This window comes from Zootoca vivipara, chromosome 10, assembly GCF_963506605.1.
Source record: "Zootoca vivipara chromosome 10, rZooViv1.1, whole genome shotgun sequence".
NCBI classification, from domain to species: Eukaryota; Metazoa; Chordata; class Lepidosauria; order Squamata; family Lacertidae; genus Zootoca; species Zootoca vivipara.
In genome coordinates this window covers 16,646,609-16,662,826 of record NC_083285.1, presented here as the reverse complement: position 1 = coordinate 16,662,826, position 16,218 = coordinate 16,646,609, and the positions used below count along the sequence as shown (strand labels likewise).

General features: G+C 42.8%; 1 protein-coding gene across 8 annotated transcripts in view; it reads right to left on the bottom strand.

Moving 5' to 3' along the window:
• Positions 1–16,218, bottom strand: part of CADPS2 (calcium dependent secretion activator 2) — a 327,080-nt gene that overhangs the window by 27,751 nt on the left and 283,111 nt on the right. For 5 of the 8 annotated variants that reach the window (XM_060279570.1, XM_035128678.2, XM_035128683.2 and 2 more), the window contains 4 exons: positions 15,509–15,592; positions 15,377–15,409; positions 7,699–7,716; positions 7,032–7,139 (listed from right to left, as the gene is read on the bottom strand). In XM_060279570.1, coding sequence (XP_060135553.1) covers positions 7,032–7,139; positions 7,699–7,716; positions 15,377–15,409; positions 15,509–15,592 — 243 coding nt within the window. The remainder of the gene's footprint in view (positions 1–7,031; positions 7,140–7,698; positions 7,717–15,376; positions 15,410–15,508; positions 15,593–16,218) is intronic. The other 3 variants (XM_035128680.2, XM_060279572.1, XM_035128685.2) reach the window with 1 other exon arrangement.

The window sequence follows — 16,218 nt, the reverse complement described above, 5'->3', positions numbered from 1 at the left end:
CGCATTGTTAATATTTCACCCAGGAATGTGAATCTGTGTTTAACCAACTAGGGTGAGCTTTGTGAGAGAGCTCTTACCGCTGTTATTGTGGAGGAGAAAGTGGCAAGATAAAAACTGCTGTCACAGTGTGTGTTGTAGAGACAGCCGAAGCACATCGACACGGCTTTCACAATTGGAGGTGTCGGTTTGCCAATAGCTACAACAAAAGCCCTTTAAAAAAGCACAGGGGACTGAGTTCTCCAGTGCGATGCAACAGATCCATAGCAATTTCTTAGCCCAGTTCCATGGATTTTAGAGAGTACTGTTTTGGAGCCAGGCAACTCAAATGTTTACTTTTTAGGCCACTTTTCAGCCCTAACGTGGGCTGCTGAAGTAGATCATGTAAAACCCCCAAGCAAAAAAACACAACCAAGTAACCAAAGTTATAGTTAAAACTAAAAACTTTAAACTGGAGGCTTGCATCCAATGCAGTGCTAAGTATGCATAAGGATTCTGGCTTGTGCAATGGGATTCCTCCCCCCTTATCCCTGACACAGGACCCCGGCATCTGTCCTGGGCTTTATCCCAGCCACCCAGAGCAGATTTCTGGAGGGTGAGGGGGAAGTCCTCTTGTGCAAGCGGGAATTATTGTGCTGATGGGACGCTGACTTAGCACCACATTGGATACAAGCCAAAACGGACACAGTTAAAACAGCCATAGATTAGAAGTCGCATGGAATAAATATGCTTTCACTGCCCACCTAAAGCCCATCAAGGATGACACTTGCCTCAGCTCCTTTGGGAGGGAAGTCTAGCATAATTTAGTTTGTAGCCAGGGGTGAATAGAGCGTGACTCTCCTCCTTCCCACCCCATTTAAATGCCCATGTAAAGATGAGTTGCCCTTTAATGCCTGGCCCCAATAAAGAAAAGCCTAAAAGCTGTTTTTTCCTCACCATGGCTCATAGGAGTTTGGCTACAAACCAGCTCTTCCCTGTGCAGAGGATGGAGCTGGTGGGTGAGAGGGTTAGTTAAGGGGGAAGAGAAGGAGGGAAGAGAACAGTGTGCTCCTTCCTCCTGTGAGTTCTCTTGCTGCTTAGTAAGTGCAGTTAATAGGCATGGTCTTTGCTGGGCACATTCAGAGATCCAGACCCATACAGGATGATGCCAGCAGCTTGCAAGTCCCAGGTAAGAATCAACACCAGAAGGCTGTGGTCCAGCACAAAGACCGTTACCTGATCTATGTTTTCCTATTCCCTCCCCAATCGCCTCCTAGCTTCCACCATGGCATCTCACTGCTGAACAGGTAAACTCCATCTACTGGAAAGCCCTGTTTGTCTGACTTAAGGTGGAAGTTCTATGTGATTGCAGTGACTCATTCACGCAAGCTAGACTGCTTCAGGAGTGGCCAGGCCCCACATTAGGGACTTGTCCTAATAACTCTGGCATGTGAGTCAATTTAGTCAATGGTCTGTTTGACATGTAATGCTAGACTATAGTTTCGTGCTGCAAGACATGAGACTTGGGCAGGCCCTGAAAAGTTTGATCCTGGCTTGATTGAACAAGATAAAACAAATATCAAAGCAAAAGTCAGAGGAGGGGGTAGGGAAAGAGGTACAGATTCTTTCCCATAAAGTACTAAACAATGGTTTGTCATTATGGGCAACCTAAGCCAGTAGGGTTGCCATGTTTCAAAAAGTAAAAATCCAGACAGAAACGAAATTGGACGTTTTTGAGCAATTTCTGAGGAAAACCAGCAAAAACGACACTGCCGACACGAGCTGCCATATGTCCGGATTTCCCCGGACATTTAGCTGATTTCCACCTGGACGCTGCTTTATTCTGGATATGTCTCTGCAAATTCCAGACGTATGGCAACCCTATTGGCCAGTGACTTAGATAGTATTAAGTGCTACTTTATTACCTAACATATATACTTCATAGAAGCCTATTATTAGGTATAGAGGCTATTTGTAGAAGAAGAAAAAACAGGAACTGAATTTGTACTTGTTTTGGAACAAACCCATTCACTTCGGTGTTAACTCCACAGGCATACTTGCAACTTCTTTTCTGGTCATAGCAGCAATACTCCTTGGTTGCCAACACAAATCAAAGTCACAGTTGTTGATTCCAGCAGAGTTACGGCGTAACAAACGCTGAGGAAGCCCAACAACCAATATTATTACAGTATATCGAAGAGCAGTGCTTTCTGTTTCTCTTGTATTCAGCTTATCCAGTCAAACCATTTCTTCAAAAAAACTTTTCATGAGGTCTTCCTTACTGATTTGAGCAAGTGCATGATTGTGCAGAAATGAGGTCATGAGATGCTAACATTCAAAATAAAAAATAGGCATGGAAAAGAAAGAAATTAGCAGATTGTGTCCCTCAGTTCATCTTCTGTCTCCTGAAAAAGTTGTGCCTGACTCAATTACGGGGTGCTTTAGAATGCCTTTCTGATTTCTGTGTTGTGGGGCTGACTTTACCTTGTCATCACAAGGTGGACAACAATGATGTTTGTGTTTTTCTTTCCCTTTCTTTCTTGCCCACATACATTTCCTGATCTGAAAAGGCCCCATGAGAGGAGTTAACTCCTGGTGTCTTCTCCTGGGCTTCCATTTAAGCATGGGAAGTTGGAGAGGGAGCCGATATCAGTGTCCTTGGTGATTTTCTTTAAGGAAAACCTTTCTTTTTGCTTACCCCCCCCAAAAAAAACCCTTTATGCGCCAATTTGTTTGGAAAGGAAAAATAATTCACTCAGAAAAACAATAAGCAGCGTGGTAGACAGCCTCCCCAGCTCCCTGTGATTCTAGGAAAGTCCATCTGAGGGCATCATGGGGTTTTCTGGAAGCTTGGAAACCCTAGGAAAGCTGAAGAAGAACAAAGACCACCAGAGAGACAATTTGTAGAATGAAAGGACAATCATAAACCCCATCCATGTCCGCCCTTGCAAACTACCTACGGTAAAAGAATTTATCCAAATCTCGTCAAAGATGGTAAAAGAATTTATCCTCCCCCTCGTCAACTGAAGGAGAATGGTTTAAAAATGGAAGAAATCCAAGTCTTCCTAATCTGCAGACTTGATTGAGCTCCGCGATGGCAGAGCCCAAAATCTTTGTTAAAGCATTGGGGATGATCCAGTGAATTATTAGATGTGTACTGTACAGAAAAACAAGAGCAGCTTAACTTTCCCAACTACTGGGTGCCATTTTATATGCCTGTGTTTTTTTAAAAAATGTATTTTAGCACAGAATCAGTGCTCAGTACATTGCAGGAGCAAGTGCTATGGATCTGGCCCAATGCCCACTGAAATCTCTATCAAGGTTCCTATCTAATTTTTAAACATTTGGAGAGAGAGAAATCACAGTGCAAGCAGGCAGAAAGCCTAAGAAATGAACCATATGCTTGCAGATCCCGCTGCAACACCAAACTGATGCAGAAGTTGCTAATATGTCTCTGGTACTTTGTAAAAATGCCAGCTGGAAGGATGGGGTTGTTTCCCCCCTCCCTTTTTACCTCTGCAAGGCATCGTAGCTTTCGCAAATAAATAAATAAAAACCGTTCCTTCACACATATTAACACTTAGCTTATTAAAACAGATGATACTTTTCAAAAATAACTTTAGAACCGCTCGGAAGTGTCTGTAAGGAAAGGGACTGAGCACTAAAGTCAAGTTCCTTTCGAGCAGTCAAACTAACAGACGACAAATGGCGACACGACATACCCGCACCGGAGAGTCTTGCGAAGCGAGACCTTCCGCAAACTACCGCAAGCGAAGTGTCACCGCAAAGGCTGTGAATCGCTGTTGTGAAAACATTTGCGGCAACTTGCATAATTAAACGAAACTGCCAGAAAAGCTTTCTAAAATGCCGTGGAGATGGAACATAAATAAAGATCCACTGCTGTGGCAAATGGTAAAGCGAATTCAGACCCGGTGCAGGAACTGACCATAGTAAACTGCAGAAGGAAGGTAGACTTCTCCAACAATCTTAGGAGAGGCTGCTAGAGCATAGCTGCCAAGTTCTCCCTTTTTTAAGGGAAATTCCCTTATGCTGAATAGGCTTCCTCGTGAGAAAAGGGAAAACTTGGCAGCTATGTGCTAGAGGAGTCTGGGCTTGCCCAGACTGATGTGCTCAGTGCTCTAAATACACACAAAATGGGATCACAGTTATGATATTTCTAGCTTCTGAGAGCAAGTGACTTATGAGTTCCTTGTCGTATGTTGCTGTCCTGGAAGATATTTAATAGGGCTAGTTCTGGGGTTGCTTCTATTGCCTGTTTTGTCATTTTGGAGATTTCCTGGAGTGAACATAGACCACTGGTACCAAAATGTATGGGAAACCGCCCCATTGTCAGGGACCATGCTGAGGAGGGCTGCACTGAGGAAGAATGGTGGGAGCCATCCCCTCCCCCTGATCCTGAATCTTCTCAGGAGCAGGAAGACAGTATAGATTTGGAACAGTGGTTTGCAGAGGGACATAGTTCAGAAGGCAGAAGCTGGGGAATACTGGATGGGGAACAGCTAGCAGAAGAAATACTAGAAGAGAGAGAGAGTTAACAGATTCACAGTCTCTGGACAGCATTCACCCCTTCTCCAAAAACACGAAGAGCTCAGAATGTGTTAGAACAGAAAGCACAGAGGGTACAAGCTCAGATTACAAAATGTAGGAGTGATGTAGATTAATTGGGATGGAATGGGGGAGTAATCCTTAACTGGGAGCACCACCATTTCTAGGTAGACATGTTCTTTGATCTTTCACTGTGATGATTAAAGAATCTAACTGGTAAGGCATTCCTTTCATTTGATCCTTTTATTTACTGCCATGGGGGAGGAAGCCAATTCCCCAAAGCCTGACACCTATAGAGAAGTTAACCAACAAACCAACAAACTTTGACTAGCACACGAACAAGCCTTCATACTTATCACATACACAGCACTATGAGACAATCTATCCCCCCCCCAACAGCACACAAATAAATCTGGCTAACCTGACCCAACAACCCAACAACCTAGCTCCCCGCCCCCCCCCCCCTGCAAAAAGCCATACTGCAATCAACTGAATGCAACCAACCAAGCTCTGGACCCCCAATCTCTTGCAATATCAATATAAATAAATATATATATAAACAAAGGACCAACCCACATGATGCTGACACAAACCCCAACACTATACACAACAGAGCAAAATAACATCTTCCCCCTCTTTCCCCTCAGCTGAAAGATGTCTATGACCAAAGTGTCTCTCACTAAATGTAAATGAACTGTGAAAAAGACTCCATCACTTCAAAGTAGAGATGATAGGTGATACCTTTCCCTGTTTACCTGTTTTGCAACCCCCAAAAACTTTAATAAAACTATTTTTTTAAAAAAAATATCGGGATCACAGCTCTCAGTGGGGAGAGTCGAGGGGCTGAAGTTTGCAACACCTCGAGGAAATAGATCACAGAAGAACGGCCTGTACAAACCAGTGCAAGCATATATGTGTAGATGGTTCAAGAGGTTGCTCATTTATTTATGCTTTTTTAAAAAAATTGCATACTGGCCTTCATCCGAAGATCACAGGGCAGTTTACAGAGCTCTACACTGAAAGTGTGTCTGTGGCCACTTTGCATTAGGAGGACGACAATGCAAAGACAGAGCAGGAGGGATGGACAGCAAGGCAGGGAATGTTGAAAGTGAAAGGTGGACTCACATTTCATAGCTGCCAAGTCTCCCGTATTCCCCGGGAAACCCCCGTTTTTCCAGCCGTTCCCAGCTGGAAACAGATTCCCCCCCCCAAATTTACTTACCGGCCGGGGGAGGCTCCTTCTGCGTATGTCTGGAGTCTCTGGACATGCGCAGAAGTGATTTCTGGCACGGTGGCCATTTTGGAACTGGGCGGAGCATGCTCAGAAGCGACTTTCAATGCTGCTCCGGCCAGTTCCAGAATGGCGGCAGCACTACTTCCGGTCTGCTGATCCCTTATTTTTCTGGCAGGAACTTGGCAGGTATGACATTTAGGAGTTTCATCTTCGTGTGAGCACTCGTGACATCCAGGAGGGACACCCATCCATGGAAATCCAAAGTGCAAGTCTGAAGTATGAGTGTCTCAACTGTTATCTAGTTGCGGCCAAACTCTCAGACTACAGCAAAGGGGGATAGGTGAGCACAGGAAGAATCTGTTGGCTCTGCTGAGTCACCAGCAGCAACTTCTTCTTCTTCTTCTTCTTCTTCTTCTTCTTCTTCTTCTTCTTCTTCTTCTTCTTCACAAAATGTTGCCATTCCAGCCGGCCATTGCAAGAACTAAGAACTAGCCCGCGAGTTAGTTTCCCACATCCTCGTCCCATATCCTTACGTGCTGTGGTTTTTAGATTGTGAGTCTGAGGGCAGGGACCGTCTTAATTCTATTTGCAAGCCAATCTGGGGGCAGTTTTTCAGCTGTAGGTGGGGGGGGGCAAGAGGCTCTGAATAAACATACACAATGGGCTTGTGCAAAGCACACGGTTTAGGAGAGATTGGAAGGAGATGACCAAACTGAGAACAATTCATGTACATACCATCTAAAAGATATTTCATCTAAAGCCCCACATACTGGATATCTGGCCACGTACTATTGGAAGGGAACTATTGACAGCTGATAGAGAGAAAAGCAGAATGGATTTGCCCTGCTTGGACCAGCATAGGATATAGCAATCAGTTATGTGAACCACTGTGATAATTTCATCTATTTAAGATCAGAGGGCAGAGAGGATTCACCAAAACATCCCATCATCACCATCACCACCACCACCACCATCAGGAAAAGCAATATTTCAGAGTTCCCAAGACCCTCTATTTTGTGGCAGCTCTCTCTCTCTCTCTTTTAAGATAGGGTGAAGTTACAATGACAGCATAGCCCTAGTATCTTTATATTAAATTTTTGTCAACCAGTATACCTCTTGGGTATAGAATAGTTAAGGCTGCTTTATTAACGCGTCAATAACCAACAAAAACAAGCATCTTGCTCTGCAGTTGCAGCCCGAAAGAGCAGCTCGTAATATTCAAGACAGACCACTTAAGATTCAGACAGCTACTTACATCAAACAGCTTTTCTATGTACATTTCTTCATTGACCTTATCACGAAGTATGTCTTGGTTCTGACGAACAAACGTTATGTAAGTGTCTGCTAGATCCATCCCCGGTTTCTGTGAGAGGGGGAGAGAAAGAAAGATTGGGGGTGGGGGCAGGAGGAAAGACCACAGAGGTATAACTTGCATTGTGTGATAAATCTTATTCTTCAGATAAAAACACATTTATACAAATAATAATGAGAATAAAAACATGCACATATGCACATTGTTTTGTCTCATCCAAAATCCGTATCAGATTTGACAGAAATTTACAGCAGGTCTGGAATTCAAATTTGGTGAACATGGAGTCCGGTTCTTCTAACAGAAGCAGACTCTGGTCTGTTTTCAAAGAGCTTCCCTCCCCACCCCCACCTCCCAATGAATACAATAATGCATGTTCCAAGTGTCACTGATATATATTTTCTTTCCAGATGTGTATTTTGCAGGTGCTGACACACAGAGGCAATCATACGGAAAGAAAAAGAAAAACATAGCAGTGCACGGTAGTGGGAGGAAAATGCCATAATTTGATTGTGAATGAAAAGGATTCTATAAATACCATGAGACGTTTCATGCGCAATACTATGAAAAATATATATATTAAAGTCCATTATATTTACTCATCCATACATACACAGTTGTGGTCTGCAGTCTGGATGTATAGTAGCATAGCATGGATATGAAAACAAAAGATGGATACATTACAAGTCAAGAAAACACACGGTACTTTTTACTGTTCTCCCTCCTTCCCTGCCCCACCCCAGGTTGGTCTTGGAATCAACAAAGTTTGAGACTGAGGAATTCACATACTGTAACATACGGTAGTTTGGAGGAGAAACTTTAGGCGAATTCAACAGGCTTTCATTATTTCTTCACTTGCCTGACCTGAAAAGTTTCAAAGTGTTGGCAGGATGAAGACCCTAGGGCAGAGGTTTTCAACCTTTTTGAGTCCATGGATTCCTTGACCAACTACATTCTTTCTTCAGCACCCCTGTGGTGCTCAGGAGCCCAGTTAGGTCATCCCTCGCCTACAGAACTGGCAGCCTCTTATAATGGCAATGGTGCCCACCTGAGAGGTGCCGGAACTGAGTTCCGGTGAGCTCTGGCTGAAAAAACCATTGTTGTTGTTGTTGGTATCCCACCCTTCCTTCTGAAAGGGTCCACGGCGTCAAACACATTCACAGCAAGCTATTTTTAAAGAAGTATTCTAAACACAGTTACAGTTAAACACCTCTAAAACAGTTAAAACGGTCAAAAAATGTTCTCTCATTCAATAATCTCAAGATTGCCAAGAAAGGTGTCCAGTCATCAAATGCCTGGATTAACAGGAACGTTTTCAAATTCCTTCTGAAAACCAGTAACCATGATTGAGACAAGGTGGGTGTATCACACCTTAAATGGTTAAAAGGTCGGTGAAGGCGGTGAAGGTCCTCTGTGAGTGCCTGGAGGCGGTTGGAGGATGGATGGCGGCTAACAGATTGAGGTTGAATCCTGGCAAGACAGTACTGTTTTGGGGGGACAGGGAGCAGGTGGGTATGGAGGACTCCCTGGTCCTGAATGGGGTAACTGCCCCTGAAGGACCAAGTGCGCAGCCTGGGAGTCATTTTGAACTCACAGCTGTCCATGGAAGTGCAGGTTAATTCTGTGTCCAGGGCAGCTGTCTACCAGCTCCATCTGGTACGCAGGCTGAGACCCTACCTGCCCATGGACTGTCTCGCCAGAGTGGTGCATGCTCTGGTTATCTCCCGCTTGGACTACTGCAATGCACTCTTTGTGGGGATACCTTTGAAGGTGACCCAGAAACTGCAACCAATCCAGAATGTGGCAGCTAGACTGGTGACTGGCAGTGGCCGCCAAGACCACATAGCATAGGTCTTGAAAGGCCTACATTGGCTCCCAGTATGTTTCCAAGCACAATTCAAAGTGTCGGTGCTGACCTTTAAAGCCCTAAATGGCCTCAGACCAGTATACCTGAAGGAGCATCTCCACCTCCATCGTTCAGCCTGGACACTGAGGTCTAGCTCTGAGGGCCTTCTGGTGGTTCCCTCACGGCAAGAAGTGAGGTTACAGGGAACCAGGCAGAGGGTCTTCTCTGTAGTGGCGCCCGCCCTATGGAATGTCCTCCCATCCAGATGTCAAGGAAATAAACAACTATCTGACATTTAGAAGACATCTGAAGGCAGCCCTGTTTAGGGAAGTTTTTAATGTTTGATGCTTTGTCATGTATTTAATACGTTGTTGTTGTTGTTGTTGTTGTTGTTGTTGTTGTTGGATTGTGGGTCTTTGCAGTTGTTCCTCTTTCCAATTACACTTTTAACTATGTTAATGCTTAAGTCAACATTGTTCTTAACTATTAACTCTGATTAACAGGGTATGCTGGGAAGCTTTAGTGCAAATACTGGTTAGCTTTAGCCATGGTTTAATGCTCTGATGTAACCATAGTTAACTCCAGTCGGGGGGAAGCCAGGAAGAGGAGAGGGGAGGGTATCTCATAGCTTACTCTCTTAACCATGACTAAAGGAATCAGGAGCACTCTGTGTTCAACACTTTTAATGAGGTCCCTATTTCATAGCTGCCAAGTTATCCCTTTTTTAAAGGGATTTTCCCTTATGCTGAATAGGCTTCCTCGCGAGAAAAGGGAAAACTTGGCAGCTATGCCCTATTTCAGCACATCGGGGAAAAAACCCCCAAATTATGTCACAACCTCTCTTGAGAGGAGGACAATGGCACTTTTTGTGCTTTGTATAGAACGTGGCATATCTAATAAGTATCATTTTTGCATTAAAATACCTCATTTTTTTAAATCTTGATTTGCCTAAGAAGCTCAAGAACTTTGGCCAATAAAAGCTCAACAACTTTTCTGTCCAGCCCAGGTTTTCACTGTTTGAAATATGGCAACCCTAATTTAAACTGAAGGTGTAGCAGTATTTCAACATTATGTACGTTACAGCAATGTTTTCGGGGGATTTCACAAGGAGGAAAAACGAAACCAAATTGTGATCAGCATCAGAAATGAAAAGAGTTTGGGAGCTAGTATTATGTTGAGGAGCAATTCTTCCCAACAAATTTCTGTTTAATATCTTTAGTGAAACATACATATTTGGTTTCAAGTTAGTTGTTGTTGTTTTTTCTTTTTAAAAAAAGAGATAGTCTGAAAGCAGTCGATTCTTTGGGGGGGGGAATTCCCATTAGCAATCTTTCTCCCTTTTTCTTGGAAATGTTTACCTAATTTGTGACATATGGGAATTTCACACCTAGTGAATATATTTTCATGTAGCTTGTAGCATGAGACTCTAATCATTAGAAGAATATACACAAGAATGATAACTGCAACAGCTGGTGACATTTACCAATTAGAATTACAGTTCTTTAAAACACTATCTTTCTCCCCCCTTCCAGTGTACACAGGGTAATTATCTCTGATAAATTGCTGGAAAAAAATATCTAATTTTCCTTTTAAATAGTTTTACTCACTGTCTATACATGCCTCGATAAACACGAATGATTCTCCAAAGAACTACAGTGGTTAAGTTCTCCTTTATAAAGCTAATGAAGCTGGATTAAACAGCTAATTAAGAGCCATTAAAACTCCGTTTTATGAATATTTACTTAAGGAGTGCATTTTAAACAAAAAGATCTACGGCACTTTCAAATATTTAAGATACACTATCTAAGTCACTGGAAACTTTTTAAAGGCACTATTTGAAAAGTGCTTCTCAAACAGAGCCATTTGACTTGCAAGTCTAAGATCTGACAAGCTGCTTTGTTAACCGGCGTAGGATTATTTATTTCAGAATTAAGGAGACAAAATATATTTCTGCAGCCATGTCAACATAAAGGGATTTATAGTTATCGAGCAAAACTGGAAAGGGGAAACAGAGAATAGAATTGTGAGTGTGCCTGTCTGCAAGCTAGTGGGTTGTCCACTTATGGACTGGAGTTCTCACAAAGGGAGTGCAAATACAGAGTGCAAAGGTCACTATTGCAGTAGTTTTCAACCAGTATGCCGTGGCACCCTGGGGTGCCTCGAATGAAGGTCAGGGGTGCCACTGTTCCTCTTTCCTTCCTGCCCTTCCTCTGATGCCCTGTTGCGTCTCTGCCTCCCAAAGAGAGAGGAGAGGCGGCTGAGGGAACGCTCCACAAAGAAGGGTGTTTGAAAAGAGGTGAGAGGCTCTGCCAGCTCTGCAGACAAGGGGTGACATAACTGGGCTCCTGAGCCCCACAGGGGTGCCGCAGAAAGAATGTAGCTGGTCAAGGGAGCCGTGGACTCAAAAAGGTTGAAAACCTCTGTGCTATTGGCATACTTTGCTCACTCTGTGGTGCTGCAACACCTTACACTGCTCTGCAAGACCAGGAATTTTGTGACCAATGACATGTTGTGACCTCACTTCCTGTTGAACATTTTGTGACCTCACTTCCTGTTGAACATTTTGTGACCTCACTTCCAGTTGAACATCAAGTGCTTGGTGGAGACTTAATAAATTTCATGCAGGCATTTTTGGCAAGCATTTTCTTCATTTTACAGTTAATTTCAACTTACTTTATCTTTTTTTTAATGATAACCTGATCACACAGTTCTTAAAAGCTTAAGTTAAGCAATAAGTGGAAATGCAGACCCAGAACAGACCCACTGGAATGAATGGATCTAACTTAGTCACGTTCATAACTTTCAGCGGGTCAACCCTTGAATAAAAGTTAGCTCAGTACCACCCGCAATTGTTGAAATTAAATACATAAAACATCATGCTGGGTGACAGCGCTGCTACATCGGCAGCAGCCATCGCCCCAAAATACCGCGCCACAACCCAAGGAAAACACATAGCTGGACAGAAGCTGCTGATAAGGGGAAGGTTGTCACTCACCTGCCAGCATTATAAGCCTGTACTGTTATTTCGTAGGAACCATTGGCAATGGGATTTTAAACAAGAGGAAGTAGAAGCAGCCGTCTCAGGCAACGGAAGCAGTGCTGCCACTAGAGAAGTACTGCCGGTGCCGCAGAGTCGCCGCCCCTTTGGCTTCCCAGGGAAGGGCGGCCTGGCATAGAGGCATGTTCCCGTTTTGCCCCAGGCAGTGAAATGGGATGCAGCACCCCTGAGAAGCAGGAAGAGCTGGTCCAAGCGGCCAAAACTCTGTCAGCTCAAGCCATGCTAGGGCCTACAACCTTGCACATACCACCAAGGTAGACTATATGAATGATTATTTTTTATTGAATTTATATACTGCCCCATACCCGTAGGTTGAATGGCATAATAACTGCTAGTACCAGTTGGTAGGGCAGGGCCAGGTGGCATAGATTTCCTTTAAAATAATAATAATAATAATAATAATAATAATAATAATAATAATAATATTTTTATTGGGGGATTATAATCATTACATTACATTCAAATTTCATTCCCCCCTCCCCTGCTGACTTCCCTCAGCTTCCATCCCTGGTTTATTACATCTCATATTACATTCTGCTGTTTATATATACAGTGGTACCTCTACTTACAAATAACTCTACTTATGAATGTTTCTACTTACGAATGGAGCTCCGTCCGCCATCTTGGATGCAGTTTAGATAGGATTTTTTCTACTTACAAATTTTTAGATAGGGTTGCTTCGACTTATGAATTTTTTCTCCCGATGCATTCCTTTGGGATTCGACTTTCAGTTTTTTTCGACTTACGAATGTGCGTTCAGAACGCATTAAATTCGTAAGTAGAGGTACCACTGTACTTCTATATTGTCATACAATTGGGTTTCTTGTTTTTTTTATAAATAAAATTGCAAATGTTTATTTAAATCCTGCCAATGACTCTATATTTTTCGTTGTTCCTGCAAATATGATGTAAAAGGTTCCCATTCTTTTTCAAAGTCACTATTGTCTTTTTCCACACAATTTATCTGTTAACTTTGCCAACTCTGCATAGTTCATCAGCTTCTCTTGCCATTGCTCCTTTGATGGTATTTCTCCAGTCTTCCAGTTCTGTGCTATCAGAATTCTTGCTGCTGTCATCACATACATAAATAAGGAGGCATGGATTTCCAATGCTGGGGTCTCTGCCAGTTACTGAGAGGGAGAGAGGCAAGGCAACGGGGAGGTTGGCACAGTGTGAAAGCAGTGGCACAAGAAGCGAATTGACTCTCCCACTGCACCGGCAACCCTGCTGACCTCCCCAGTGCCTCACCTCTGTTGGTAACTGGCAGTGATCCTGAAGCTGGGAGGCCAGGTGAGCTCTACACCATCTTATCCCTGCCAGCCACATCTGGCAATGAGACGGAGAATCCAGCTTAAAGTCATTCTTTTATAGAGCAATTTGCTACTGACACTCGGCATATCGCGAAAAGTTTGAAGATGCGGGAAGCATCACAGACTCTGCTCTGTGATTCTTTAGGATTAGATGGCAGTGAGGAAGGGACAGCGGGAAGTAAATTTGGTTCAGCAAATGTCTGAGAAATGGCTGGGGAAAACGACACGGTGGATCAGCTGCCCGGTTTCAAGGGAGAAAAGCTATGTTGGGTCTGCCTGGTATTTTTTGGTAGCATATAGACATCTTTTTTATCACAGCAAGCTGGAAATCTGGAAACACAAAGGCCTTAAGGCAGAATCCCAGGAAATGAAGCATGGTAACAGGGTTAGTGTGTCACTGTAACACATGTAACCAAATACCACGGGCAAGAGAAAAAAGGGAAAGAGTATAAAACAAGTGAGTAAACTACAGCAGATTCTTTTCCTGGGGGTTAATCACTTGTTAACCTGGTAGGATGAAGATGATTTAGAGAGAGAGAGAGAGAGAGGGAAAATTCCTTGCTAATTATATGCTACTGCCAATGATCTTCCTGTGGCTTCACCTAATCCTGCAGGTGCAGGTCATGTCTCTTCATTCACTGGTAGGAGGGTCCAGTGCCTGGTAAAAACCTCTGTTCCCCACGGGGGTCCTCCCCCTCCCAGCCACAGATTCAAATACAGAAGAGCAAGCCAAACCTTTCGACTGAGCGTTAACAATGTACCAGAAGGAGGGAGAAACACAGAACTGTCATGATGCCTTCTTAACAAAACAAAACATTTTTTCTTCTTCGTCATCGTCTTTTTTTTTTAAAAAAAAGATTCAAAGTGTAAGAATTATTGCCAACCTAAAAAAAAAAATCTACCTTCTAATTCATTAAGTGGAGCAAGTGCCCATAATGAAAGAAACACAAGGCAGCTAAAGAAAGCCAAGCCGTTGCAGGTGAAAGGGCTGGGGATATTATTGACGTCTTAACAACCTGTCAGAATCTTAACCAACAGCAATAGGGATAAAAGTAATAATTGCAAGCACGGCTTGCCTACACTTGGGTTAGTCAGATAACTTAATGGCTTGCCACAACCTCACTGAAAATCCAATTAGGTATGCAAATACTGGGATGTTTATCCTCACTTGTAGAACTCAAAGGAAAATGTTATGCACATAAAGGATACATGTAACTAACATGATCATCTTTTTGCAGGGCAGGAATTAGGGCTGAGCGATATATCAATATATCATGCAAAATCCATGGTTCGAAATCCGTATCGTGATATTGGTTTCATAATTTTTGACCTGGCAATATATTGTGAACTATGGTGTGTGTGTGTGTGTGTGTTATGCAAAAATCACAATCTGGGGAAAACTGTGAAGCCAGTCAATGCCTCTGCATAGCTCCATCCTTATTTCAGACATTGTGATATTTCAGCATATCATGATGTCGCCCAGCTCTAGTGTACTCCCAGATTTTGCACGAGGTCAGCTTTAAGCATTGAAAGAAAGCAGGTAAGCTTAGAATTTTCTCAGAGGAGAAAAATTACTGATAATTGAAAGGGAAAGGTGGTTTAGAACAGGATAGCATCCTGTCTTGCTTTTTTCAGTTTGAAAGAAATTAGGTTTAGGCTTGAATAACCTGACAAATCTGAGCAACAATGGCTGGAGCATCGTGAGGTGTGCAAGAAAGATATTCATGGACAAAGCATATAATTTTCAAAGCATCCACCCAAATGAGCTAAGCCTTTGGAGAAATACTTCCAAATGACAAGACGTCCCCCGTGAAATAGTTCCTAGGTTACAATCCTCACTCCTCCGCAGCTGAAAAAGTGCACTGAGAGTAACCTTCCTTAGCTTTGCTTTGAGAGTTAGCTGCTCCTTAAGGGAAATGAAACCCCCTCTAGGGGCAAGATGTATCTGTTTAAATACTTTGTTGTAAAGCTATAATGAACCGCTAAAGGAAAGCATAATGATAACACATGAAAAAGTACACATTGTGGAAAGCGACAAAATTTACAAAACTAGTACTGGGGAGGAGAGGCTACTTACAGGAACGTCCACATATTTTGCAGCTGCTTTCACCTTCAGAGAAATAAAAAGCAAGAAACGAAACCTGTAACTAACCACTATTAGCTCAGAGCGGACTTTAGAAAGCAGTTGTTAAAGAGCTGGAATACTTACAGTGAATGAAAGGATTGACGAGAAGAAAGTGCCTTCATCATACCTTGATAATTTAGACAGCACACCTTCCAGCACTGAAATGAACTACATTAAGAGGCAGCGTGTAAATATTGATAATGCCGTTGTAAAACTCCTAAGACTGAGGAGGGGAAGGATTATGCAAGCCAAACACAGCACATGGGCAATTCCTACATAAAAGAGTGCTCAATCTATCCAGCAATAATGATGATGATGATAATAATAATAATAATAATAATAATAATTTTTATTTATGCCCTGCCCTCCCCAGCCAAGACCAGGCTCAGGGCGGCTAACACCAGATATAAAACAATTGATTAAAATACAGCTTAAAAACAAGATTAAATAAAACATTAAAATGCAGCCTCATTTCAATAGAAACTCAAATCAAAAACTGGGGAAGAAAATGTCAAATCTAGAATGTACAAATTTATGTTGTGGAAGGATACAAATTGATAGACTACTACTTCCCCACCACGCCTACTGTAACCGGAACATTCAATTTAAATAACAAAGTGTTGGGATTTAAAGATTCGATCATATTTTTTCTCATCTCAGTGACCTTCTGGCTCCTTATTGCTTCTGGGCTTTGCGGCACGATGAGAAGGCAATTGTAACATTTCACTTGAAAGGAGTGCCCAGTTAGAATTCACCCAGATGCTTTTAAGCAGAAAAACAGCTGGGGAGGAAAA